This window comes from Neoarius graeffei, chromosome 11, assembly GCF_027579695.1.
Source record: "Neoarius graeffei isolate fNeoGra1 chromosome 11, fNeoGra1.pri, whole genome shotgun sequence".
Lineage (NCBI taxonomy): Eukaryota > Metazoa > Chordata > Actinopteri > Siluriformes > Ariidae > Neoarius > Neoarius graeffei.
The window spans coordinates 26,435,485-26,463,184 of NC_083579.1; the positions used below are offsets into that span (position 1 = coordinate 26,435,485).

Genomic DNA, 27,700 nt, shown 5'->3' on the forward strand with positions numbered 1-27,700 from the left:
CTGTGGTTTTACACAAAGCAGAAAACACACCCCATGCATTTCTGTTGAAAATCTGAACAAAAAAAAAAAAGAAATAGAAACACGGATGGCATGATTATACAGTATACAATATTTGTAGAGAATTTGAACAATTTCCATTGGATGTCTTCTCTGTACAACACCATGATGGTCTTTCTTAAACTTCAATGTCTCATAAAACAACCAACAGTTTATGAAATAAGCATATTATACTGTATATCAAGCTTGTTTCATTTAACACAAAGCTCCTCAAAACAGGACTTTCATTTACACCAGTTTCCATTTATGAATTTCTTAAAAATAAAACAGTAAAAGGACAAAAATGAAAAACAAAATGTCTTAGTAAACATAAAATTGTATTGAGTTTAAAAATGTTTTCATATGAATCAGACATTCTTTACAATAAAATAGCTAAGACTGATATATTTAGTAAAAATGCACTGTATTTAAAAATACAGTTACACCAAGACTTTTTTTAATGAAATATGTATGTTTACATGATTTCTGTTGTTGTCATTGTTTCCCTCAAAAGGAAGAATTTATGATTAGCCATTTATTAGTAATTTTATAATAATCTGAGATCATAATCGGTCATTATAAACACATTTCCCTTAACTCAGTGTACCAGACATGTATCCAACATCATATTCTGCAAAATCATTGGATCTTCTATGTATGACCTACGTAACTCTCACGAGTAAAGCCTGTGAGTCATAACGATGTGTTACAATCAGTCTGTGCTTATGGTCAGATGTTAATAAAATTTAAACATGTGTGAAGTTAAAGGAATATTTCTCAAGAAATGGCATGACATTTAGAAATTAGTCTATGCTTATGTTACATTGACTCATTCCAGACTGAACACAGAGGTCTTCTTTAGTTTCTGGTCAGTTTGGATCAAGTTATGTATAAAATATTGGTTATCAGCACAAATATTCATCAACACAAGGATACAAGGAAATACTGGCCCAAAATGCTCAAAACTGTAAATGCAGTTGCGTCAGTAATGATTGTCTTTGGTTGGTCAAACTGCTGTAGGGTGTTCTTTTGTGCAATATGATGCTTGTAACCAAGCTTGTACCTGTATGTATTAAACTTGGTATATGGGCATGTTGCCTACAGATAATAGGATTGTAGATATTCTTGGAAATAGTGAATTAGCAAAGCTTTACAGATCTATTCATTGTACCAGACAGGATAAGCCAGTGCTTTGTATCAAACCACAAAACCCAGCATAATGGCTGGAGTTGATATTGTGCTTTACACCACAGTGCTGTTGAACTCTCAATTCTGATTGGTCAGAAGGTGTTGATTAATTTTCTATAACAGCAGTTCTGACTATAATTCTGGCTGCAAGCCAAGTTTATATCAACACACTTATTATAATGCATTATTCTTATAGTAACTAATTAGAGGTAAACATTTTCCACCACAGGAAAGTCCTCAGGGTTTACATGTTTATCAGTAACATGTAAAGTAGCATCTTCATTAGAGAAAAAGGGAACAGAAGCTTATAGTTGCTATAATCTAAGTATTAACAGGAACTAGGATTGTTTCATGGTTGTTCCATAATATTAAAATTAATTACAAACAGTACATTAGGCACAGCCAAAAAAAAATCCTGGATCCACATACATATCTGAATCCACATGCATATCTGGATTTGCATCAAAATTTAATTGTTCCTTGGACAATGGCTCACTTGTCCTCAAAATTTTATCAATATCTGTTCACTACTTTTTGAGTTACATTGGGAAAAGTAAAAAAATAATAATTTAAAAAATCGTGGATCCACAAACATATCTGGATCCTGGATCCACATCCATATCCGGATTTGCATCAAAATCTAAAAAAAAAAAGTGTTCTTTGGCCCATGGCCCACCGTTCCTCAAAATTTCATAAAAATCTGTTCACTATTTTTTGAGCTATGTTGGGAGCAAACAAATGTAGTTGAAAACATAATCTCCTCCAACAAAATTGGCAGAGGTAATAATGAGGGCACTATAATTACCTTATAAATTCATTATCTTTCTTTAAATGATGGAGGAATAATCCAACATCAAGGTCCCATATTTGCATATCTGCAAAAATTTCTGCAGTTGTACAGTTGTGACTAGCTACAAATAGGGTGAGGGATGATGGGGTTAGTGCTTGTAGCTTTGGTTACTTAAATAATATAAAATCCAACTACAAAGATTAGGTTGGGAAGGTCAGTATTTATAGAAATTAAACACACCAAATCCTGTACAATTGCTGACACTGTTGTAACTTTTCAAACAGTTCAGTGGATATGTACTGTACTGAAATACATAGAGTTGTGCAGCAAACTTCACAGTCCACAAATCCATCCTAAAGGTATACCGACAGTACCTTCAGTGGTTGCTTTAACATTAATTACTGTAATTCAATCTTTCTGAGGAATTCTATTTCATCCATCATTTTGATTGAACATAGCAGAATGCTTTGAATCAGCACTATATCAAAATAAGGCAAGAGTACCAATGGATGTTCAGGTATTAAAACCTTGTCTTTAAACAGTGCAAAGTTTTCTGCGATCAGACAAGTGCTTTTTCTGTCGTCGTCTGTCAGAGCTTTCGTGGACACACAATTCTGGCATTCCTTTAAAAACTTACATTCAGTGTAATACCACAAAACAGGAAGTACAAAGCTGTTTGAAAACTAAATTTACACCAACGTGAACATATCTAGAACAAGACACACAGTTAGACAGTAAATGGAATTGCCTGTATTGCCCCATTTGTGAAAGTTCATCGAGCTCATTAAAAGTAAATGTCTTCAACCTTCTCGATTTCAACATTGAGGACCAACCTTGCTTCAGTAAAACACAGTTTGAAGGTTGATTATATGTATCCTAGATGTCAACATTTCACACAACCTATTGCAGGTAACCCTCATAAGAAAGGTGGTGAAAAGGGGAAGAAGGGATACTGGATATCATATTCATCCACATAGAAACACTGGAAGTAGGGGACTTCTTCTGAAGAAAAAGGAGACAATATGGAGCTTTTTTAGTGATTGTGTGAGTTAAAGAAAACATTGAGCAGTTTCCTAATAAAGTATTAAAAATGTCCAACCAGGTCTCAGGGGTGGAAAAATCGGTAGCCCAGGACAAGTAAGTTGTCACTTTATCAGGCGATAATAGTGGACTATGGCTATGGCTAGATAGTGGACTATCATCCTGTCCATATTTCATTCATTTCCCTTAGTCTGTATTAATTAAGGTGACCAGATTTCTGAGAAGAAAATCGGGGATATTTTCGGTTCAATGGTGAAAATATCATTAAAACATCTAATGTTTTCATCTTTGTAATGGGGGGGGGGGGGGGGGACATCTCTAGTTTTCATGTATTTTGATCATGCATTGCATAAAAAGTGGGATTTTCCTCACTGAGTGCACTGTAGGCCTATTCTGCAACTGCTTTACGTTAACATTAATTAAAGACAATTTGAAAATCTCTGGTATGGGTACATAGTTTAGATTTATAGACTCTTAAATTGTAGGCTAGGTGAAATAGATGTTTTAGACCCATGAAAGTAAATATATTAAATTAATTACCATATATGCCACTATATGCCATAATGGACAATGTATTTTTAAAATATACAAAACACACAGCACACTTTAAATAAACAGTTTACTTGAATTCAAGCAATTTCAAGGTATGGTAACATATTATTATTATTATTATTATTATTATTATTATTATTGAGGAGACAAATGATTCTCGAGCTCCCATAGCCTAGCCATAGCTGAATTGACAACCTAGCATAAATGAGTAGCCTGAATCAAAATGTGTAGCCCACTACACATCACAACAAATTATACAAATTACTGACACTTTGGTAACATTACCATAAGCCTACAGCTTTACATAACCAGCTACTCTGTGGGATAACACACCAATTTGTGTGCAAGTTAGCTTATGCTGTTGAACTGTTACAATTTTACCTCAGCTGGGTTTCTGTTACAGCAACGCTACATTGAGCAACAACTTCAGCTGACTGATTGGCACTGCACTGAGCTTTCTCCTGCTAGCATTGGCAACAGTAAGTTACGGTTTGTTAGCTCAACCGCCCCATCTCAATACAGTGTGACAAGCAATGTTATGTCATATACAACATTGCAAAATGTAGCTTACACATCCATTATCCATAACTGCTTATGTGTAAGCTGGAGCCTATCCCAGCTGACTATGGGCGAGAGGCACGGTACACCCTGGACAAGTCACCGGGTCATTGCAGGGCTGACACATAGAGACAAACAACCATTCACACCTATGGTCAATTTAGAGCCACCAGTTAGCCTAACCTGCATGTCTTTGGACTGTAGGGGAAACTGGAGCACCTGGAGGAAACCCACGCAGACATGGGGAGAACATGCAAACTCCACACAGAAAAGCCCCTGTCGTCCACTGGGCTCGAACCCAGAACCTTCTTGCTGTGAGATGACAGTGCTAACCACTACACCACTGTGCTGCCTAGCGTACACATTTAAAGGCTAAATAACATACAACCCCAATTCCAAAAAAGTTGGGACAAAGTACAAATTGTAATGAAAAATGGAATGCAATGATGTGGAAGTTTCAAAATTCCCTATTTTATTCAGAATAGAACATAGATGACATATCAAATGTTTAAACTGAGAAAATGTATCATTTAAAGAGAAAAATTAGGTGATTTTAAATTTCATGACAACAACACATCTCAAAAAAGTTGGGACAAGGCCATGTTTACCACTGTGAGACATCCCCTTTTCTCTTTACAACAGTCTGTAAACGTCTAGGGACTGAGGAGACAAGTTGCTCAAGTTCAGGGATAGGAATGTTCACCCATTCTTGTCTAATGTAGGATTCTAGTTGCTCAACTGTCTTAGGTCTTTTTTGTTGTATCTTCCATTTTATGATGCGCCAAATATTTTCTATGGGTGAAAGATCTGGACTGCAAGCTGGCCAGTTCAGTACCTGGACCCTTCTTCTATGCAGCCATGATGCTGTAATTGATGCAGTATGTGGTTTGGCATTGTGATGTTGGAAAATGCAAGGTCTTCCCTGAAAGAGACGTTGTCTGGATGGGAGCATATGTGTAAGCTACCCATGCCACATGCACTAATGCAACCCCATACCATCAGAGATGCAAGCTTCTGAACTGAGCGCTGATAACAACTTAGGTTGTCCTTCTCCTCTTTAGTCCGAATGACACGGCATCCCTGATTTCCATAAAAAACTTCAAATTTTGATTCGTCTGACCACAGAACAGTTTTCCACTTTGCCACAGTCCATTTTAAATGAGCCTTGGCCCACAGAAGACGTCTGCGCTTCTGGATCATGTTTAGATATGGCTTCTTCTTTGAACTATAGAGTTTTAGCTGGCACCGGCGGATGGCACGGTGAATTGTGTTCACAGACAATGTTCTCTGGAAATATTCCTGAGCCCATTTTGTGATTTCCAATACAGAAGCATGCCTGTATGTGATGCAGTGCCATCTAAGGGCCCGAAGATCACGGGCACCCAATATGGTTTTCCGGCCTTGACCCTTACACACAGAGATTCTTCCAGATTCTCTGAATCTTTTGATGATATTATGCACTGTAGATGATGGCATGTTCAAAGTCTTTGCAATTTTACACTGTCAAACTCCTTTCTGATATTGCTCCACTATTTGTCGGCGCAGAATTAGGGGGATTGATGATCCTCTTCCCATCTTTACTTCTGAGAGCCGCTGCCACTCCAAGATGCTCTTTTTATACCCAGTCATGTTAATGACCTATTGCCAATTGACCTAATGAGTTGCAATTTGGTCTCCAGCTGTTCCTTTTTTGTACCTTTAACTTTTCCAGCCTCTTAGGCTACGTTTACATTACGTCGAATCAGCGGATCATCAGATTAACGTTCTTAAAATGATTCGCGTTTACACTAAAACCGTTAGCCGTGCACACAGCAACACCAATACGCGGATACGCTCGGCTCCGCAGGCATCCTGCGCTCCAAATCACTCCACCCTGAACAGCGAGTGCCCTCTGGAGGGTGCGCACTCCGGCCCTGCGCAGCTCACAGAGTGCGCGAGTGAAGTGAACAAGCCACGATTCGGGACTGAGCCGCTGTGTGTGTGATCCCAGCGCATATCACTTATTACTTGCAAGTGGAAGGATGGCAAGCCTAAAGACAATCATAACTACACAGTGGGCAGTATTTGCATCAGCATTTGCAGTATTTTCATACTTTTATACTCTTTAATGAAAGGTGATACAAGGCGGAAGTCCGCGCCGTTTTTCAGCAGTCGCGTCACATGACCAACGCCAGCGAATCAGGAAGGTGGATGTCACAGTGACGTTGTCCAATGAGACGCCAGCTAGAGCTCAGCACAGCGTATTCGCGTATTCTGAATGTTTACACAGCACCGGAGCTGATACGATCTAGATTGAATACGTGGACGCTGGCGGATTCCCGTTTCCACGCTTTTCCAGGGGGGTTAATGTAAACGGACAGTGCATCCGCGAAGAAAACGAGACAGATACGGTCTAGTGTAAACGTAGCCTTATTGCCCCGTCCCAACTTTTTTGAGATGTGTTGCTGTCATGAAATTTCAAATGAGCCAATATTTGGCACGAAATTTCAAAATGTCTCACTTTTGACATTTGATATGTTGTCTATGTTCTATTGTGAATACAATATCAGTTTTTGAGATTTATAAATTATTGTATTCCGTTTTTATTTACAATTTGTATTTTGTCCCAACTTTTTTGGAATCGGGGTTGTAGATGACATTTAAGCCTCCAAGAAAAGACCATGGCTCACCTGTCTAGGAGTGGATGAAGCAATCTGTCAAAGCTGAATGAATGACTTTAGTTTTGGCAAAGATTCTAGTGCTCTGCTAAAAAGTTGTTCCTCAGCTCCACCAATCAAAAATACTGGAAAGACTATCGCCAGAGGTGTTCTAAAACAGGGATTCTCAACCTTTTCTATTTTAAGGCCCACCTATTCATACTTGTAATGAGTCAGGAACCATTAAAAAAGATCCCTAATTATTTTGCCTCATGTATTCTGTTAAAATCTAATAAATAAATTAAAAAGTAAAGTGTATTAATGGAATGCAACAATCACTCCCTGTTACAGATGGGAGCCCAGGAATTAATAAATGTAATAAAAAAAAAAACAAATTTAAATTGTAGGTATTGTATTTAAAAATGTACGGATGTGCCAAAATCCAAACCATGCATGCAGGGAATTCTCAGTCAAAAGGGATTGATGATCCAAAAGTGGAGTCTGGTCCATTAATACGAGAACTTATTGCCATGTTTGGGTACAGCAAACAAGCAAGTTATTAAAACCAAGAAGCACACTCAAAAGAAGTGGATATAGAAACCACTCAATGGGTTAGATCCTTACATGCTAACAAAGAAGGATTTTTCCTGTAAAAGAAAAATTTACGAGCTAAATTTGACATTAGTAGAATAAACTTTGATCCTATTATAGCCGTAACTAAATACAAAGACAATAGTTATATGCATACTATTAATTAACTTAATGTGAAGATAATTAACAGATAATCAACAGATTTTAAGGGGTTTTTTTAAGATTGTGTATATTTTTAGCCTTTTGTCTTTGCAATTGGCAGCATGGTGGTGCAGTTGGTTAGCACTGTCACCTCACAGTATTGCAGTGATCAGTGGCGATCCTAGAGTGATTTACTCCCTGGGCGAAACCCCCTGCTGGCGCCCCCCCGCCTGTCTTTTTTTTTTTCGGGGTTTTTTTGGGGGGGACCTTTTTTTTTGGGACCGTTTTTTTTTTTCTTCCGTGCCCGCGCTCGTGCCGCCCCCCCCCCCCGCGTTGGGCTCTGTATTAGCCAACAGAATGTTAACAGCTTTACATGGTCGTTTAAACATTTCTCGTCATGTGTTGTACGTCGCGGACACGGCCCGTTATAAATTTGCTGTTACCAGAATGGCAATGATCAAGTCGTAATGTATTACTTCAGACTCTGTGTAATGTCATAGTAGTGTAGTACTATGGTAGTAAAGTCTTTTTGATGACTAGTACAACGTTCCGCTGGCGGGATTGTGCATATTATGGGGCTACGACAAGTTAGGCACACACACACACACACACACACTGATGACGTCACCTGCGCAACTTTGGTATCGAGGGCTACCGCATGACGTCACCGCGCCGCGAGATTTTGTTAAGCGCCATATTGGAAGACCAAGTACACATCTATGCAAGTACATACATTCATAAACTACACCTGAAATGTAGCCAGGGCCGGTTCTGCCCTAATCTGGACCCGGGTGCAACATCGCGCAACCCCCTCCCCCCAAAAAAACCCCAGTCTAAATCAGGACAACCATCACATAACTATAAACATTTTATATCAACTATTTTAACTAAATGGGCTATAACAGGGCTTTTCAAAGTGTGGGGCGCGCCAGAGTTCTTCAGGGGGGGCGCAACGTGAGAGACAAAATGGATCGATTTTTAGTACCTAAAGCTACAGTGAGTGAGGAGACAAAGTTTGGGCCAAGCAAAAAAACGGAGCCTCCAGGATGTTGCGATTTGCAACTTCAGCGCAAATTCAACCAATCCCCGCGAATTCAGGGCGATGTTGCAATTATATCCAATCACCGCAACGTTCCCGCAAATTTGACCAATCATTGGCGTCGTCTTGAGGTGACGTCGACAAACTACCTTCCGCCTTACTTCCGTGTGTTCAAGAGAAGCAGCATGCGCGCAGTGTTGCCAGATTGGGAAGTTTCAAGTGCAGTTTGGCGGGTTTTGAACATATTTTGGACTGGAAACCGTCAGCAGTATCTGGCAACACTGAAAGTGTGTTATGTTTACAGTGAAGGACTGTGTGCACTTTATTTTTTTTTACTTAATACAAGAAATTAATGGATGCCAACATTTTTGCCAAAATGGTATTTTATTTTCCATTGTTTAGGCAGTTTCAGCATCATACTGTGAGATTCTGTTCAAATTGCTTTTTTCTTCTATGAAGCCTGAGCCATTTATTTAATTAGTTTATAATTATTGTTTAATTTAGTCTTCAGGAGAGACTGACTGTACACAGTACTAGTATTAATAGTTTTTTTCTTATATGAAAGCTGAGGCATTTATATTATATTTGAAGGTAACTTCATGTTGTGCTGTGAGGTTCTCTGCACTTTAACTTTTGAACCAACAGGTGCATTTGGATAAGTAAAGCCTATTTTTCTGCATTTTTGTAGTCCTGGTAATCTTTTATATTGGTAAAGTTGTTTATAGGACCATTTCTCAGTGTCTTTGTTTTTTTAATCAATAGTTTTTCAGTAATAACTTAACATATCACTCAATTTTAATCACAAAAAGAGAAAATCGCAACAATTTCTCGCAACTTTCACTTCCTCCCGCAATGTAATCGCAACAAAAACCTAAAAAACACCGCAACTTTCATCGCAATTTTTTTTGGAAAACCCCCGCAACATCAGACATTTTAGCCCGCAACAATCACAAAAAAGGCCCGCGGAATCCTGGGGGGACTGGAAAAAGAAGGAAGTATGACCACGATTATTTAAAGTTTGGATTTTCACGGACTGGATCTGAAGATGCTCCACTGCCACAGTGTGTTGTCTGCCAAGAGATGCTAGCTAACGATGCTATGGGATGTTTAAAATGTGTAAAACAAGATGTTTAAAAAAGCACAGATGTTTAAAATGTGAAAAAGAAAAAAATAATGTGTACAACAACCATTTTTTAAAAATACGAATGGAACATTAAGTATAGCAACAAAAAAATTGTAAGGGGGGGCGTGGTTGTTTATTTGCTCTCCGAGGGGGGGCTGACTCTCCCACACTTTGAAAACCCCTGGGCTATAATAAATAAGCCTGCAGGCAGCCACGGCGGGCTGCGTCAGAAAAGTAACCATTCAATGACACAACTGAAAGCCTGCAGCCACGGCGGGCTGCCTCAGAAAAGTAACCATTTGTCCTACCTTAAAACTCGTTTTGCATTTTCTGCCTCCTTTTTTGTATTTTCGACACTCCGTTTATTTTCTTTCCTTTTCTGAAAACCCGATTTGTGTCCAGGCATTTTGCTCTGCTACCAACGAACTAATTCGTCAGGTCTCGTCTCTCGGGCCCGCGATGATTCCCGTGGGAAGGGCAACAATTGATACATTTTTACAAACAACTAATAAACAGCCAATAGGGAGGTTGCAACGTTCAGGCTCTCCTTTGCTCAGAGACACTCAGTAATGCACTTATTCTCTGTCTCCTGGCAGAAAACTCCTTGGTTTGCTTGTGTCTCAATCACAGCTGGTATTCTGTAGAAAGACTTCTTTTCACCTTTCCCATCAGCTTTGTTAGAACACCCTAACACAGCACAAAAGTTTACCATTGTAGGTTTATGATGAATCAAGTGCCTCGTGGGTTTAAATTCCGCGCGCTGCCGTTATTTCCCCCTAATCACGAGTTTGTTGGTCTTCCAATATGGCGCAGGGTTTGTTTACTTCCGGTTTCCGGTGACGTCAGTGAAAAGGGTCTATTGGGCTTCCCCATCCAAAATGTTCACACACACACACACCCGCCTGTCTTGTTTTTTTTTTCAGGGTTTTTTTTTGGAGGGGACCTTTTTTTTTGGGGGGGGGACCGTTTTGTTTTTTTTTTCGCGCCCGTGCCGCCCCCCCCCCCCCCCCCCCCCGCGATGCCGCCCCGGGCGGCTGCCCGGTCGGCCCGCCCCCAGGACTGCCCCTGGCAGTGATATGCCAGATAGAGAGAGTATTTGAAATTATTTGTATCTGTACATGCACAACCCCATCAGCTCTGCTGATCAACTTATCGTGTTTAAAAAAGTTATTCATTCATTCATTATGAGTTGGAAAATTATTCATATGTTGAGTTCCCCGAAAGCTCAAACTACCTGGTGCTGCAGACATCATTATACACAGAAAAACAGATGGAGAGCATGAAGGAGTACAACTTTTTAAGTGTGGCTGGGTTAAAGATCTTGGGGTCAGGACACTACAATCCTAAAAATCCTGTATCATTTACACCCGGGGAAGGAGGAATTTCTGGGCTTTTTGTCCACATCTTTGAGATGTTTGCTAGGACGTTACAAGTTTTATTATTGGGTGTAAATAAACCATAGCCACTCAATTCTCAATCCTCCCTGCTCTTCTCTTCCAGCAGGCATCACAGATCCATATAATTTACCCACAAATGTATTTATTTATTCTGCAGACTGCATGTGCGCACTCTGTGTGTGTGTGCACTCTCTCTCACTCTCTCTCTTTCTGTGTGTGTGTATGTGTGTGTGTGTGTGTGCACATGCACACAGGTTAAATGTAGAGGAGGAATGTCCCCAAAATAAAGGCTTGTTCTTCTTAATTTACCCACAAATGTATTTATTCCGCTTGAAAAGTGCTTGGCAAACTAGCTACCAGATTTGGGACACTACGACATCCTGAACTATTTAGTATTTGGCTTCAAACTTGAAGAAAATTCGTGGCCCACTAGATGGCGCTTCATGGCCCATTAATGGGCCTTGGCCCAGTGGTTGAGAAGCACTGTTCTAGAACATCTCTGCTATCAGCCTGAGCCCATCTTAAAGTGATCCGCAAAACAATATGCGAGGCATCTGCTGAAATCTGATAGATGTTTTGGTCTGGTTTTATGATTTTGTTTTTTGGTCAGTCATGGTTAAAAATGGGGACATTTCTGGGGACAGCTCCAGCTGGGGACAGGCCACAAAAAACAGGGACTGTCCCTGGAAAATGGGACATCTGGTCACCCTAGTATTAACGCACTTAATTAGCTAACTAGCTCACCACATTTTAGCTTAGTCAGTTTAAAGGCAACCAAAACATGCAACTCTGAATGAAAATACAGCTTTTATCTACCCAGTAGGCTAGTTAATGAATTTATCATTTCTCCACTCCCGTAGGTTTCAGATCCCAAAACATCTAGAAATGAAATAATCTTGGGTGTGAATCCTAGAATTACTGTCTATTTAGTGTGTCCAAAGCACTAGAATGTGTAGACTCAAAGAAGCCTCCTTGAAAGTTCCTAATTTGAATATAATCATGCTATTCTCCATGTCCAATTACTGTTGGTTGTGTAAAGTCTGTGGTTTGCCATGTGATCTGTAGCATATCTAGCTAAAGGTCACAGTTTCTGATTCTGATTCAGTTTCTGCAAGGCTTCAGCTAACTGTGCTAATTGCTAATTAGCCTAATCTACCAGATGATTAACTAGCCAGCTAGCTAGTTAGTCAGCAGGACACACATTTATGATACTCTATGTACACTTGTTACTTCTTAGAATTAATTTTACTATAAACTCTTCTGATAAAAAGCTAGCATGTAACAAAATACTAGACTGGATTGTTATTGTTTAAAACACAACAGTTAATACAACTGGTAGATGTTCTACTCCAAGAGACTAGACCGTTTGATAATGTAGACAGACGGACAGACAGATAAGTTACCCTCTTCTGCTGGCTCAGGACCCTTGGTCAAATCAAGCTCATCTAATTAAAAAAAGTATAAATGGAACAAATTAGTGATTAATAATTTTAATAAAATATAATTATAATAAAATTACATTATAATTATTATTAATATAAGTATGATTTTCATTTTGTTTTCTTCTCCTCAGGCAATGCTATCTCAATGGGTTTTCCTATTAAATACAACAACAACATAATAAATAATAATAATAATTATTATTATTATTATTAGTAGTAGTAGTAGTAGTAGTGAGATTGTGTATATTAGCACTGAATATATATATATATATATATATATATATATATATATATATATATATATATATATATATAGCGCAGTGGAAGCTTCTCCACTGGGATGATTTTATCTTTTGGAATTTCTTTTACAAGGAAAGAGATTTACATAAATATAAATTCATATATATCTTCAATCAAAAACAGGAAGTAAGTGAAATTGGTGGAATCAGAAAGAAAGTTGAATGAAAAAGTTCTACAATTAATTAATATTTTTATTTGTTAGAAATAACGGATAAATTTACCTTTCTTTTTATGTTCAATCTTGACCTTTTCTTTTGGAGCTTGTTTTTCTAGAGCAAAAAGGGTTAATGAAAAAAAACCATCTGTTTGATTTGACCAAAGAAAACAATTTAGACTATTACTACTCATTTTAAAACTATTAGTTTCCATAGTTCCTAAAAACCTTGACAAGGAAAGGTCTAACTTTGTGACATTAATGCTAGATTAAACATACAATAAGAGTATAAGACAAAGGATTTTAATTTTAATGACAGTATAGAAGTGAATGGTGGTCCAGGTTAAGATAAGACTGGTATTGTACTATGTCAAGTGTGCCACATCTTGTTGGGTTTTCATACTTGGTGCTTTCAGTTCCTACATTTAGTTCTGCCCTGACCACTTCCTGATCATTGGACCTGTATCAATTCACATATGCACTATATTAGACAATACACTAGTGGACTTCAACAACTATTACAAAGATTGGAATCACTGAGAAAGTACTTAGAATCACTATTTTTTTTCCCAATAAAATAACCTTACAATGATCAGAAATACAGTCAAGACATTATTGCAAATGACAATTATAACTGGAAACAACTCATTTTAATGAAATACTGTATCTACACAGGCACACACACACACACACACAGGCACGCACACACACGCACACACACACACACACACACACACACACACACACACACACAAAATCACTTCTCTGTTCCAATATGACATTACATTACATCTGGTGCATCAACATTTGTGGTTTGAATTATGGTCTTAAATTGGCCAGAATGAACAAGTTTCTTCAGTACCTCATTGATCTATTATCTATCCATCCATTATCTGTAGCCATTTATCCTGTTCTACAGGATCGCAGGCAAGCTGGAGCCTATCCCAGCTGACTATGGGCGAGAGGCGGGGTACACCCTGGACAAGTCTGACCTATTATTGTTTTGATAAATAAAAGCTAGTCAGTGTGAGAAATTGCCAATAATTTGAAGATATCTTAAAAAGGTGTGCACTACACCCTTAGTAGAACAGCACAAACTGGCTCAAACCAGGAGAGAAAAAGAAGCAGGATGCCGCGGTGCACAAATGTGTCAGAGGATGTCTACATTAAAGTGTCTAGTTTGAGAAACAGATATATCACAAGTCCTCAGCTAGCAGCTTTATTAAATAGTACTCCCAAAACACCAGTCCCATCTTCAGCAGTCAAGAGGTGATTTCAGGATGCTGGAGTCCTTCTCGGCAGAGTTTCAAAGAAGAAGTAATATTTAGGACTAGTCAATAAAAGGAAAAGGTTAAAATAGACACAAGGACACAGACAATGAATGGTTGATTGGGGAAAAGTTTCGTGGACAGACAAATCTAGTTTAAGGTGACTGGATCATAAAAAAAAAATTTGGGAGGCACAGAAGAAATTAAAAGTTGCTAGAGGAGTGCTTGACGCCATCTGTCAAGCATGCAGATGAATTGTGATGGTTTGGGGGTGCTTTAGTGCTAGTAAAGTTGGGAATTTGTACAGGGTAAAAAGTACAGGAATCTTGAACAAGGAAGGTTATCACTCCATTTTGCAACACCGTGCCATACTCTATAGGCAGCACTTGATTGGAGTCAATTTCATCCTATGACAGGACAATGACCCAAAGCACTGCTCCAAATTATGCAAAACTCATTTTGGGAAGAAGCAGTCAGCTTTTTAGACAGTGAAATGACTGGATCACAACCCTATTGAGATATTATGGGAGCAGCTGGACTAGATGATATGAAACAAGTGACTATTAAGCAAATCCAACTTGTAGGAGGTACTTCAGGAAGCATGGAGTGAAACTGAAAAAAAAAAAAAAAAATATATATATATATATATATATATATATATATATATATATATATATATATATATATATATATATATATATATTCTCATTGCATAGCCTCCTTAATTTAAATGTGTTTCTATAATAAAATTCTCAGTTACTATTAATTTCCTAGTTTTGTGTATTTTTGCAATTTCAGGCTTTGGCTCTACCTTTCCTACTATTACTCATATAATACTAATGTTATATCTTGTCTTTGTCACACTTTAGGCCACTTTACAAAACATGAATACAAAAAAAAATTCAATAATCTAAGGTCCTGATTTACTAAGATTTGTTGCAGGTGAATTACAAAGAATAATTATGTAGATTAAGATGACATTGCATGCAAAGTAGATGTCAATGAGGTTGGGTTTTTTTCTTTTTCTTTCTTCCATTTGATAATTCTTCTCAAGTTCAGATCTTGGAGTCTCCCAGAAGAGTAAAATAGAAACTGTGACTTGAGAATACAGATTAAAGGTGATTACATGTGTAAAGGAAAACAAATGTTTAAGTTTGGTTTGAATGCAAAATAAGTGATTTTAGACATTCTTATATGTTCTGTCAATAAATCATGTGTAAATGAAAACATTTTTACAGGCTTTTTGGATGCTGTTGGCATTGGGAATGCAGTTCTGTGACAAATGTAATACCTGCATTTCTGTTGTATTAATTTGCACACCTGATCGCCATTCATGAAGCGAGTTTTATATCAATATCTGCTGTTCTGCTCTATTAATTTCAGCACACAATCAGTATTCCTGAAGTGACATTTATATCCTGCTAATCAGCTGCATGTGTGATTGAATTCGGAGATCAGGTCTGAAGAGTAGGAAAACTCATAATGTAGAGAAAAAAGAGAGCCATCTCTTACGTCCACCAGTGTGTGACTTCTTCTAATTATTAAAGGCAAACTTCACAGATTACTGCATTAAATCTATCTTTACTATATCACTTACATCTCTAACATTCCCAGAGAGTGTAAAATAACACTGCTACCTTTCTTTCCAAACGTTGTTTTAGTGATGTTCTTTATCCCCCGCTCTGTATGGAGAGAAACTTCTGATCAGTTTTTATAATCTACAATTCATCAATTAGCACCTTTAATCTCATTTTATTATCCATTATACCTTTCTTCACAGTGGCTGCTTTAGTGATGTTTTTCATAGCCTCACGTCCTGAAAGAGGCAAATCAACTCATGATTAATTCATAAAGTACAAAGAAAATGAATACAGTTTTGTATTTTGATTGCCATCTTGAGGTTAGAGTATACCCTTGACCACAGTAGATATCTTAAGCTTCTCTTTCAATGGTCCAGATCCTGTCCAGAAAGTATAGACTAATTAGATTTGAGAGAATCTTAGATGTAGGGCTTAATATTAAAGAAAAATTGAGATGTATATATATTTTAATGTAGATGTATTATTACACAGTATGTAGCCTTGAAAACCAAGCCAATATATACACCATAAATTGGCATGATATTATGTAACAGTTCACTACTCTTTTCCCTGTCCTTATCTTTCAGTTTCCATTTTCAGTTAATTTACTTTATAAGTTATGAATAAAACATGACATGGTGTGCTATTGTAGATAAATAATCAACCAGTCATCCCAAAAACAGCACAGCCCAACGTGTGATATTACTCTTACACCACAGCAATTTGCCAACAATTAATGTAATTCATAAATGAAAGAATGACACATGGCACTTTTATCCATTTATAGTAACATTTAATGTTACAAAAAAAAAAAAATCCTTCTCTGTCCTGAAGACTTTCTTGTGACAGAAAGCGTCAAGGAACAGCTTTACTTTAGTTCCAGGGAGGTTCCATACAATTAAATAATATTAACTGTATCTATAAATGTATAAAAGTATGTGATTATTTAATTAATGATAAAATGTAATCATTGGTAATCTCTGGTTGCTATGGTATAAGAAGAATAAAACTGTGCTGTAATCAGAAAATATTAATTCTGTTGTTCATTAATTTTAAATAACATGTCTTTGAGTGTGTGTGTGTGTGTGTGTGTGTGTGTGTGTGTGTGTGTGTGTGTGTGTTGTTTTACTTGTCCATATCTGGAGTGTCAATTTTGTAATACAAACTTTTTTTCATTACTGCAGATTTTGCTTTCTTCTTAAATTCCATGGGCTCTGTAACAACAACAACAACAACAAAGTATTTTTGATTTCACAAAAAATGTTTCTAGAAATAATTAGCATTTTATTAAATGTACCAATCCATACAAGTTACATGTGTATAGTTACCGACTGGAGAATGATTTTATGCACAGTTTTTCTAATCAATTATAAATAAAGCAGAGCGCATTAAAATAAAAGTGTGACAATAAAAGTGTGGCCAGAGGGGACAGACTCTGTGCTGCAGGACCAATTCAAACACACAGACTGGAATATGTTTGCCATTCAAGCAACCTGTCACTCCCAGACAGACATTGAGAGCTATGCTTCCTCTGTACTGGACTACATCACTACCACCATAGACAGCGTCACCACACAGAAATTGATCACCTTGTACCCAAATCAGAAACCCTGGATGAATAGAGATGTCCGCCTACTGCTGAAAGCCCACAACCAGGCCTGCCGATGGGGGGGACAAACGGGTATGTTGTCCCGGGCCCAGGAATGGGGAGGGCCCAGAACTGGGTTCTCATGAAGTTGCGATTAAATTATTTTATTTCATTTCAAAATGTGTTGATTTGGGGGAGAAATGTGCTATATTTGCATTCAATAAATGATTTCTAGATCTTTTGCCTTTATTGTCTTTGAAAAAGGCGTCAAGAAACCCCTACCACCCCTAATGCAAAAATGGTTTGGTCTGACTCTTTGATTAAGGGGAAAAAACGACATCGTTCAATCATAGCGCTTCGACAATCAGCGTGCGTGCCATTTGCCAACATGCACAAGTCAGGAGCACAGAAAAGAAAAGAGAAAAAGAGAGGAAGAAACCAAGAGACTCAGGGGCTCACTGCATAAATATTTTTAAAAAGATTCGGATGATGCAGCAGGTACTAGCAAAGGCAGTGGGGCAGCTGAGCCAGGTAAGACACAGCCAACTTTTTCCAGCCCCGTAAAGTAACCCCAACCAAGGCACACGCGGCATGCAATTCATGTTACAAACGAGGGAAGAGCAAGTCACACTGAACACCATATCAAACGCACGGGGCATTGAATCATTTCATAACCACAACGGCTTAATAACATTGTGTTTCATATATCTGATTGAAGCTAAGAATATTCACATTAGCCCGCAATCATATCCCGCCGTTTCTCGAGCGGTGTGTTCTTCTCTGCTTTTCACACTGGACAGTACGCACGCACAGTATACTATGTTCACCCCCAGCCCTGCCCGAACCCCCCCGTCCATCGCTGCTCCTTCAAGAACACCCCAATCGCGTGATTATAGTAGACTATCCACGAGTTTAGGAAGGCATTGCGGGGGCTGTCGCATGCAGGCTTGGGGCGTAACGGAATACATTTAATGGCGTTCAGTTAAAGGATACAAAATAACAGTAACTGCTTATTCCGTTACAGTACAGGGGGGAAGATTCAGTGAAATTGGGGATTACTTCACAGGATCACAATGTGTGTGAGGTTGCTGGTTTTGGGCTTTTTTTTGTTAAAATGTTAAAACTGTAAAAATGTTGAAATGCTAAAATGAAATGGTTGTTGACCAGTTGAATGGTTTTTGAATACCTGTCATTTAAGGGTTGGAGTGAGTAGAGACTGGGATAAGAGAGGTGTGTGTGTGTGTGGGTTGGCCCGGGGGGGGGCCATTCAGAGCATTTTGTCCCGGGCCCAGCCAAAGCTGTCAGCGGCCCTGCCCGCAACACTGCCTTCAGGTCAGGAGATGTACAAGCCTACAATACAGCCAGAGCTGACCTGAAGCATGGCATCAGGAAGGCCAAGCACTGCTACAAACAGAAGGTTGAGGAGCATTTCTCCAAATCCAACCCCCAATGTATGTGGCAAGGCATTCAGGTCATCAGCGACTACAAGTCCAACAACCCTTCCCTCCCATCCTCTGATATCTCCTTTCTCAATGAGCTCAACAATTTCTATACTTGGTTTGAGAAGGACAACCAGGAGTCTGCATCCAGGGCAAGGCTGACTACAAACCACCAACCCCTAACACTCTTCCCCCACTGATGTCAAAGCAGTGCTGAGCAGGATCAATCCACATAAAGCTGCAGGCCTTGATGGCATCCCCGGACGTATGCTCAGAGCATGTGCTGGGGAGCTGGCGGGGGTCCTGACGAACTTATTCAACATGTCTTTAACCCATGCTGTTGTTCCGACCTGCTTCAAGACCACCTCCATCGTGCCAGTACCAAAACACTCCACTCCAGCATGTCTCAACGACTACCATCCAGTAGCACTCACCCCCATCATTACAAAGTGTTTAGAGCAGCTGGTCCTAGCACATCTCAAATCCTGTCTTCCCCCCACCCTGGACCCCCACCAATTTGCCTACCGCAAGAACAGGAGTACAGAAGATGCAGTCTCCATAGCACTGCACTCTGCCCTCTCGCACCTGGATAATGGCAACACATATGCCAGAATGCTGTTCATAGACTTCAGTTCAGCATTTAACACTGTCATCCCCTCTAAGCTCATCACCAAACTCACAGATCTGGGCATCAGTGCTCCCATCTGCAACTGGTTGTTGGATTTTCTAACCAACAGGCCCCAACATATTCATTTAGACCATCACTGCTCCTCCACCCTCATCCTAAACACTGGCGTACCACAAGGCTGTGTGGTGAGCCCGTTCCTCTACTCCCTTTTTACTCATGACTGCAGACCTGTACATTACACTAACACCATTATCAAGTTTGCGGATGACACCACAGTGATAGGCCTCATCAAGGACAACGATGAGTCAGCCTACAGGGAGGAGGTGGACCGCATGGCTGTGTGGTGCAGCGAGAACAACCTGCTCCTCAACACCAATAAGACCAAGGAGCTCATCGTGGACTTCAGGAGGAATGCTGACACACACACACCCATCCACATCAATGGTGCAGCAGTGGCACGTGTGACCAGCTTCAAATTCCTGGGGATCCACAACTCACAGGACCTCAACTGGACAACCAACTGCTCCAACTTGGTCAAGAAGGCTCACCAGCGTCTCTTTTTCTTGAGGACTTTGAAGAAAAACCACCTCTCTTCAGACAGCCTGCTGAACTTCTACCACTGTACCATCGAGAGCATCCTAACTAACTGTATTACAGTACAGTCTGGTATGGGAACTGCTCTGTCTTGGACTGGAAGGCACTGCAGAGGGTGGTGAAAATCGCCCAGTGTGTCATGGGAGCCTCACTTCCTGCAATTGAGGATGTCTACAGGAAGCGATGTCTCAGGAGAGCCATAAACATCAATAAAGACTCCTGCCATCCAGCACACAAACTGTTTACTCTCCTGCCCTCTGGAAGGCACTACAGGAGGCTTCAGACCAAAACCACCAGGTTCAGGAACAGTTTTTTTTTTCTTTCAGCTGTCTCACTGCTGAACTCCCCCATCCCCCCACGGTCCCCCCCTCCACACACACATACTCATCAACCCCCCTCCCCCCCAAACAAACTGAATTGACTTGAACTGACTTCACTGCATTATCACTATTTGCACTACTGTTTATTCATACCGTGTTTTGTATATACTGCATATATCTATATATCATACTATTGCACTATATTTCATTCATATTGCACATTTTGAACATACTGTAAATATCTATCATATAATTATACCATTACAACCTCGATTCCAAAAAAGTTGGGACAAAGTACAAATTGTAAATAAAAACAGAATGCAATAATTTACAAATCCCAAAAACTGATATTGTATTCACAATAGAACATAGACAACATATCAAATGTTAAAAGTGAGACATTTTGAAATTTCATGCCAAATATTGGCTCATTTGAAATTTCATGACAGCAACACATCTCAAAAAAGTTGGGACAGGGGCAATAAGAGGCTGGAAAAGTTAAAGGTACAAAAAAGGAACAGCTGGAGGACCAAATTGCAACTCATTAGGTCAATTGGCAATAGGTCATTAACATGACTGGGTATAAAAAGAGCATCTTGGAGTGGCAGCGGCTCTCAGAAGTAAAGATGGGAAGAGGATCACCAATCCCCCTAATTCTGCGCCAACAAATAGTGGAGCAATATCAGAAAGGAGTTCGACAGTGTAAAATTGCGAAGAGTTTGAACATATCATCATCTACAGTGCATAATATCATCAAAAGATTCAGAGAATCTGGAAGAATCTCTGTGCGTAAGGGTCAAGTCCGGAAAACCATACCGGGTGCCCGTGATCTTCGGGCCCTTAGACGGCACTGCATCACATACAGGCATGCTTCTGTATTGGAAATCACAAAATGGACTCAGGAATATTTCCAGAGAACATTATCTGTGAACACAATTCACCGTGCCATCCGCCATTGCCAGCTAAAACTTTATAGTTCAAAGAAGAAGCCATATCTAAACGTGATCCAGAAGCGCAGACGTCTTCTCTGGGCCAAGGCTCATTTAAAATGGACTGTGGCAAAGTGGAAAACTGTTCTGTGGTCAGACGAATCAAAATTTGAAGTTCTTTATGGAAATCGGGGACGCCGTGTCATTCGGACTAAAGAGGAGAAGGACGACCCAAGTTGTTATCAGCGCTCAGTTCAGAAGCCTGCATCTCTGATGGCATGGGGTTGCATTAGTGTGTGTGGCATGGGCAGCTTACACATCTGGAAAGATACCATCAAAGCTGAAAGGTATATCCAGGTTCTAGAGCAACATATGCTCCCATCCAGACGACTTCTCTTTCAGGGAAGACCTTGCATTTTCCAACATGACAATGCCAAACCACATACTGCATCAATTACAGCATCATGGCTGCGTAGAAGAAAGGTCCGGGTACTGAACTGGCCAGTCTGCAGTCCAGATCTTTCACCCATAGAAAACATTTGGCGCATCATAAAACGGAAGATACAACAAAAAAGACCTAAGACAGTTGAGCAACTAGAATCCTGCATTAGACGAGAATGGGTTAACATTCCTATCCCTAAACTTGAGCAACTTGTCTCCTCAGTCCCCAGACGTTTACCGACTGTTGTAAAGAGAAAAGGGGATGTCTCACAGTGGTAAACATGGCCTTGTCCCAACTTTTTTGAGATGTGTTGTTGTCACCTAATTTTTCTCTTTAAATTATACGTTTTTTCAGTTTCAACATTTGATATGTCATCTATGTTCTATTCTGAATAAAATATGGAATTTTGAAACTTCCACATCATTGCATTCCATTTTTATTTACAATTTGTACTTTGTCCCAACTTTTTTGGAATCGGGGTTGTACATACCCTGTAATTCCTGTACATTTACTGTATGTATATTACACTTATGTTATTTATTGCTATGCACTTCTGGTTAAATGCAATCTGCATTTCATTGCCTTGTACCTGTGACATGTGCAATGACAATAAAGTTGAATCTAATCTAATCTAATCTAATCTAATCTAATCTAATCTAATCTAATCTAATCTAATCTAATCTAATCTAATTAAAACCAGCAGTGACAGTGATATAGTAGTTTATGTGTTGCTGTGGTACAAGTGTATGAGATATATCAATATTGTTGGGGTTTTAAACACCTTAATATCACTGCCAGGTTGGGAAACATTCCATCAACCAGAAATCTCTTTTCATGGAAAACTATAAGCATTAGGCATCAACAGGAAAATTATAAATAAACAAACAAACAGATAAATAAAAATACTAAACAAAACTATTTGGTTACACTTGCAATTCATTCAAACCTTTTATAAGTGTTTATAAGAAATATTAATGTCTAAACAATCTGTATGTAAGAGTAATTTTGTGAACAATAAATAAAACAAACAAACAAACAAACAAACAAACAAACAAACAAACAAACAAACCTTTGATCGTTTGATTGTCCATCCTTAATTGATCGATTTGGCTTTGAGTGACCTCCAGATCAGTTCTTATTTCACCGATGTCTTTCCTCAGTAAATCCAGAATGGACAGTTTTTGGTTGATGGCTTTCAGGAGCTCCACTTCCATAGTGATATCTACAGTATGTGCATAGACAAGAGATTTTAACAAATTCAATAAATCTATTCAATAAGCTCTTTATAATGGTTGTACATATCTTCAAAATATACCGTATACATTGTGTTTATAACAGGTTTATTTAAATATTGTCTACAGCTGATCTGATTCTTAACCTAATGAATTCTCAGCACAATCACAGAGGACTAAAAATGAATGTAATAAATAAACTAATAAATCAGTGATGCTCAGAAAGTTAAAACCATACAAGTGTACCTTTGGCACTGGGATACACCACAGGGATATTTGTTTCTTTAGCGACTTCTGGCTCTGTCCAAGAAGAAATATTAAGTATTAACCTGACCTGCTGCTGCTGCAGGGCTTATTTTATATTAAGTATGTATAAACTATCTTGTCTGCTTTATTTAAGAATCCAAAATTATATGACAATGTTATAAATGTAAACTCAGTCCAAAATCTAGACAGAAGTGTCAGTGTGTTAAGGATACAATTATTTTTAGTAAGTTCTGAAAAGGCAGCATGGTGGTGTAGTGGTTAGCACTGTCGCCTCACAGCAAGAAGGTTCTGGGTTTGAGCCCAGTGGCTGATTGGGGCCTTTCTGTGTGAAGTTTGCATGTTCTTCCCATGTCTGCATGGGTTTCCTCCGGGTGCTCTGGTTTTCCCCACAGTACAAAGACATGCAGGTTAGGCTAATTGGTGGCTCTAAATTGATCATAGGTGTGAATGGTTGTGTGTCTCTATGTGTCAGCCCTGTGATGACCTGGCAACTTGTCCAGGGTGTACCCCGTGTCTCGCCCATAGTCAGCTGGGATAGGCTCCGGCTAGCCCGCAAGCCTGCACAGGATAAGCAGTTACAGATTATGGATGGAAGTTATAATATGTATTCTGTAATTCATCTGGAATGTGTTAATGCAAATTATATAATTTCATACGAATTCAGAAATGTACAGATTTTCTTTCTTTGTTTATATGTTAAAATAAATATATCAAAGCTATATTTTATGCCTTAGAGAATTAAGACTATGCACTGCCCAGATACAACTTTTTGAGGCACCATTTCCATGATTTCATTTTTTCGAAGAAATTCAAATTACACAGCCCTCTAGTGGACATCTGTGTACCTGCCCAAGCTGAGACCAGAATTTTATCATAGGACTCATTTCTCACGGGTGGCACTGTGGTGCAGTGGTTAGCACTGTCGCCTTATAGCAAGAAGGTCCTGTGTTCGTGGCCAGTGAGGGCCTTTTTGTGTGGAGTTTGCATGTTCTCCCCGTGTCTGTGGGGGTTTCCTCCAGGTGCTCCGGTTGCCCCCACAGTCCAAAGACATGCAGGTTAGGTTAATTGGTGGTTCTAAATTGACCGTAGGTGTGAATGTGAGTGTGAATGGTTGTTTGTCTTCTGTGTCAGCCCTGTGATAACCTGGCGACTTGTGCAGGGTGTACCGCGCCTCTCATCCATAGTCAGCTGGGATAGGCTTCAGCTTGCCTGCGACCCTGTAGAACAGGATAAGCGGCTACAGATAATGGATGGATGGACTCATTTCTCACTTCCTTGCAAAATTAAATAGCAAAAGAGTTACCGTCATCCAACATTTCTGGATTTAAAAATAAATACTAGTTGATTTTTAGGAGTCCATTCAAGTCCATTGAATCCTTTTATTCTAGCTGGTAACATCAGTAATATTGTCCTATTTTATTTATGCAAACTGACTGACAGATGAAGTAGAATGCAGTGAAAGTAACTGGGCCTTATTTATGACACAGTGATGGTTCTCTGTGGGAAAAACTTTTATCAAGTGTATGGCATCTTGTGTGAATGGTAGTCTGAGCGACTGCTAACTTAGCAAATAAAAGCCAAGTATAGAGGAAAAGCTATGCTAGCAAATGAAATCAAACTAGCGAGTAAAAGCTAACCTAACAAGTATAATCATATCAGCAAACTAACTCTATCCTAAAAGGTGAAAGCAAACTAGCCACCAAAAGCTAAGCTATTAAGTGAAAACAAACTAGAGAGGACAAGCAAACTAGCCACGAAAAAAAAAAAAATCTGACCTAGCAATTAAGTTCAACGAAGTGATTATTTAACTAACCTATGAACTCAGAGTGGTCCTTATGTTTTCTTTACAAAGGAGAATTTGCTTGGTATAAAGAGAATTAAGCACTTTTGACCATGCTCTTATTGAAGAAAAAAAATTATTGGGTTAATAATAATAACTCTGCTTCACATGTAGCTGTCATTGATTATTTCCCTATTAATGCACATCCCTAAAGTGTTTTATTCAATATATAAAGCTTTTTAAGGGATCACCAAAGAAATAGAAAAGAAAAAAAGAAGTACCCTTCTTTTCTGAAATTTGTTTTATTTTCTCCTTTGCTTCAAGTTCTACAACTTAGCTTAAATGCATTGTCTAAATATAACTACAGTAGTTTATCTGTCTAAATGGAGGCCCTAATTATACACTCTTTCTTTACAGGTTCTGGTTTAACCTTCTCTTTGGGAACTTCAACCTCTGAAACATTAAAAGAATGATTTAAAGCTATACAGCCTTTCGATGTCATAAAATCATTGAAATTTAGTTCCCTCTGAAATTTGGTCATTGTGATACATGTTTATTTCTGTAATATCTCACAAAATATCAGGCCATTCTGTAGCTAGGAAGTTATTTAATTTGAGGGGATTCCTGAGCAAATAATATGCATGAAATTGCTCGCTTCGTGCAGTCAAGCAGACAAAGGAAGTCTGTGTGCGCATGCACAGGTTTACCTCCTTCTTCTTCTTCTTTTGGGTTTTACAGCAGCCAGCTGGCATCCACAGAGTTGCATTATTGTCATCTACAAGTTTACTTTGACCGTGCACTGACAGTTGCATCATTCTGTTGCTAAATGAACAACTGATCACACCGAGGTGCTCACTGACTGCCGATATTTATTAGTTTGGTCCTGCATTTCCTTTCCTTCACAACATAACATCTTTAATTCTCATTTTCCATTACCGTAGTCAGTCTTTCATGTTTCATTCACACACTCACATCCCCCATTTTTCTCTCCTGTTTCAAATTTGTATCCCACAATGCCTTATGCAAATAGGGAAAGCCCACCATGTGATGCATGACATAGTATCTTGAATTGGGTCATGGTGAAGCAGGAAAAAATAGCAGAGAATTTAGGGCCATGCGGCCCTTAATTCATTAATTGTTCTATTAACAAAAAACAAATAAAATTGGAAGTCTGTGATTCGAATTCAGTAGCTTTCGGTCCACTAAACAAAAATAACTGGGTGTCAGGGAAAATTCTTTTTATGACCTACACTTGAAAAATCTGAAAGGCAGTCTATCTTTAATAAGAATGAAAACACCCAAATAATACTATTCTTTGGTGAAGGTTCAAAGGAATACTGTATTTTGTTCATAGATTAAGAAAAAGTTTGAGATTGGTTTCGATGGATCCTTAACAGTGAATTTTGCAGAGGTTTTGCTGCAGAGCACTAGCAGGTAGCAGTCATGAACAAAAACAATGAATTGGATTCTGGGAAGGGTGAGTCAACCCCTTTATATTGGGTATCACTAATTATGAAACTACCATACTTACTAAACCCAAAATACTATTCCTTTCTTAGGAAAAGGTTCAGGTTTAGCTTTTTCCTTTGTTTCTGTAAAACACTGCAGATTATACATTATTGTCCTGTTCTGCCTGAAATTGAGCACTTTAGGCTTCCTGCATAATGGTTAATCCATAAGATGTGAAATGTGAAATTGAAAAAACAAACAAACAAGTGTAACAAGTTGGTCAAATTAACCTATTCATGTTTTCCTACTAATGTAAAGTTTTTATTTTTCTTAATTCCCCAAGAGCTGTTCATATCATTGCTTTTCAGCACTGTTCAGTCAAACTATAGTGTTAATATTGAAATTGTGCACGTAGATGTCCAGACTTCAGAAGTAACTACTGACTTGACAGCTGCTCGAACAGTTGTGCTAGATTTTTGCAAATACACTGGAGTTTGCCTCACATACTGGTGTGTCTTAGTTATGCATGATTCTGGCCATGAATTTAATCCTGTTTATCTTGCATGATATTGGCTCAGGTGAGGTGTAGTATTGACTGAAATTATTATGTAATTTTTATTTTAATTTTTTAATTTTTATTATTTATTTAAACCTTTGTCACATGCACACTTCAAGCACAGTGAAATTCACCCTCTGCATTTAACCCATCTGAAGCAGTGAACACACACACACACACACACACACACACACACACACACACACACCCAGAGCAGTGGGCAGCCACACTACAGCGCCCAGGGAGCAGTCAGGGGTTAGGTACTTTGCTCAAGGGCACTTCAGCCCAAGGCCGCCCCATGTTAACCTAACTGCATGTCTTTGGACTGTGGGGGAAACTGGAGCACCCAGAGGAAACCCATGCAGACACGGGGAGAACATACAAACTCCACACAGAAAGGCCCTCGCCGGCCGCTGGGTTCGAACCTGGAACCTTCTTGCTGTGAGGCGACCATGTGACATTTCGCATACAGCACTATTTGTGCTGTATGTGAAGTGTGAAAACACATGACAAAACATGTGTGAAATAATAGTATATCCATTGTAGTCATATAAAGGTTTTTTTTTTTAGTATATGGTCATACCTTTCTTCACTGTGATTGGTGTAACCTTTTTGGTGACTTCAGGTTCTGACAAATCAA

At 38.9% G+C, this 27,700-nt stretch overlaps 1 protein-coding gene across 9 annotated transcripts in view; it reads right to left on the minus strand.

Moving 5' to 3' along the window:
- Positions 1-529: 529 nt before the first annotated feature.
- si:ch211-266g18.10 (titin) overlaps positions 530-27,700 on the minus strand; it is a 92,932-nt gene continuing 65,761 nt past the window's right edge. For 5 of the 9 annotated variants that reach the window (XM_060933684.1, XM_060933685.1, XM_060933680.1 and 2 more), the window contains 10 exons: positions 27,644-27,688; positions 23,255-23,308; positions 22,846-22,998; positions 17,003-17,050; positions 16,169-16,216; positions 16,025-16,072; positions 15,894-15,938; positions 13,056-13,103; positions 12,496-12,537; positions 530-3,016 (listed from right to left, as the gene is read on the minus strand). In XM_060933684.1, the coding sequence (XP_060789667.1) occupies positions 2,931-3,016; positions 12,496-12,537; positions 13,056-13,103; positions 15,894-15,938; positions 16,025-16,072; positions 16,169-16,216; positions 17,003-17,050; positions 22,846-22,998; positions 23,255-23,308; positions 27,644-27,688 (617 nt within the window). In that variant the 3' untranslated portion in view covers positions 530-2,930. The remainder of the gene's footprint in view (positions 3,017-12,495; positions 12,538-13,055; positions 13,104-15,893; positions 15,939-16,024; positions 16,073-16,168; positions 16,217-17,002; positions 17,051-22,845; positions 22,999-23,254; positions 23,309-27,643; positions 27,689-27,700) is intronic. The other 4 variants (XM_060933679.1, XM_060933683.1, XM_060933681.1 and 1 more) reach the window with 4 other exon arrangements.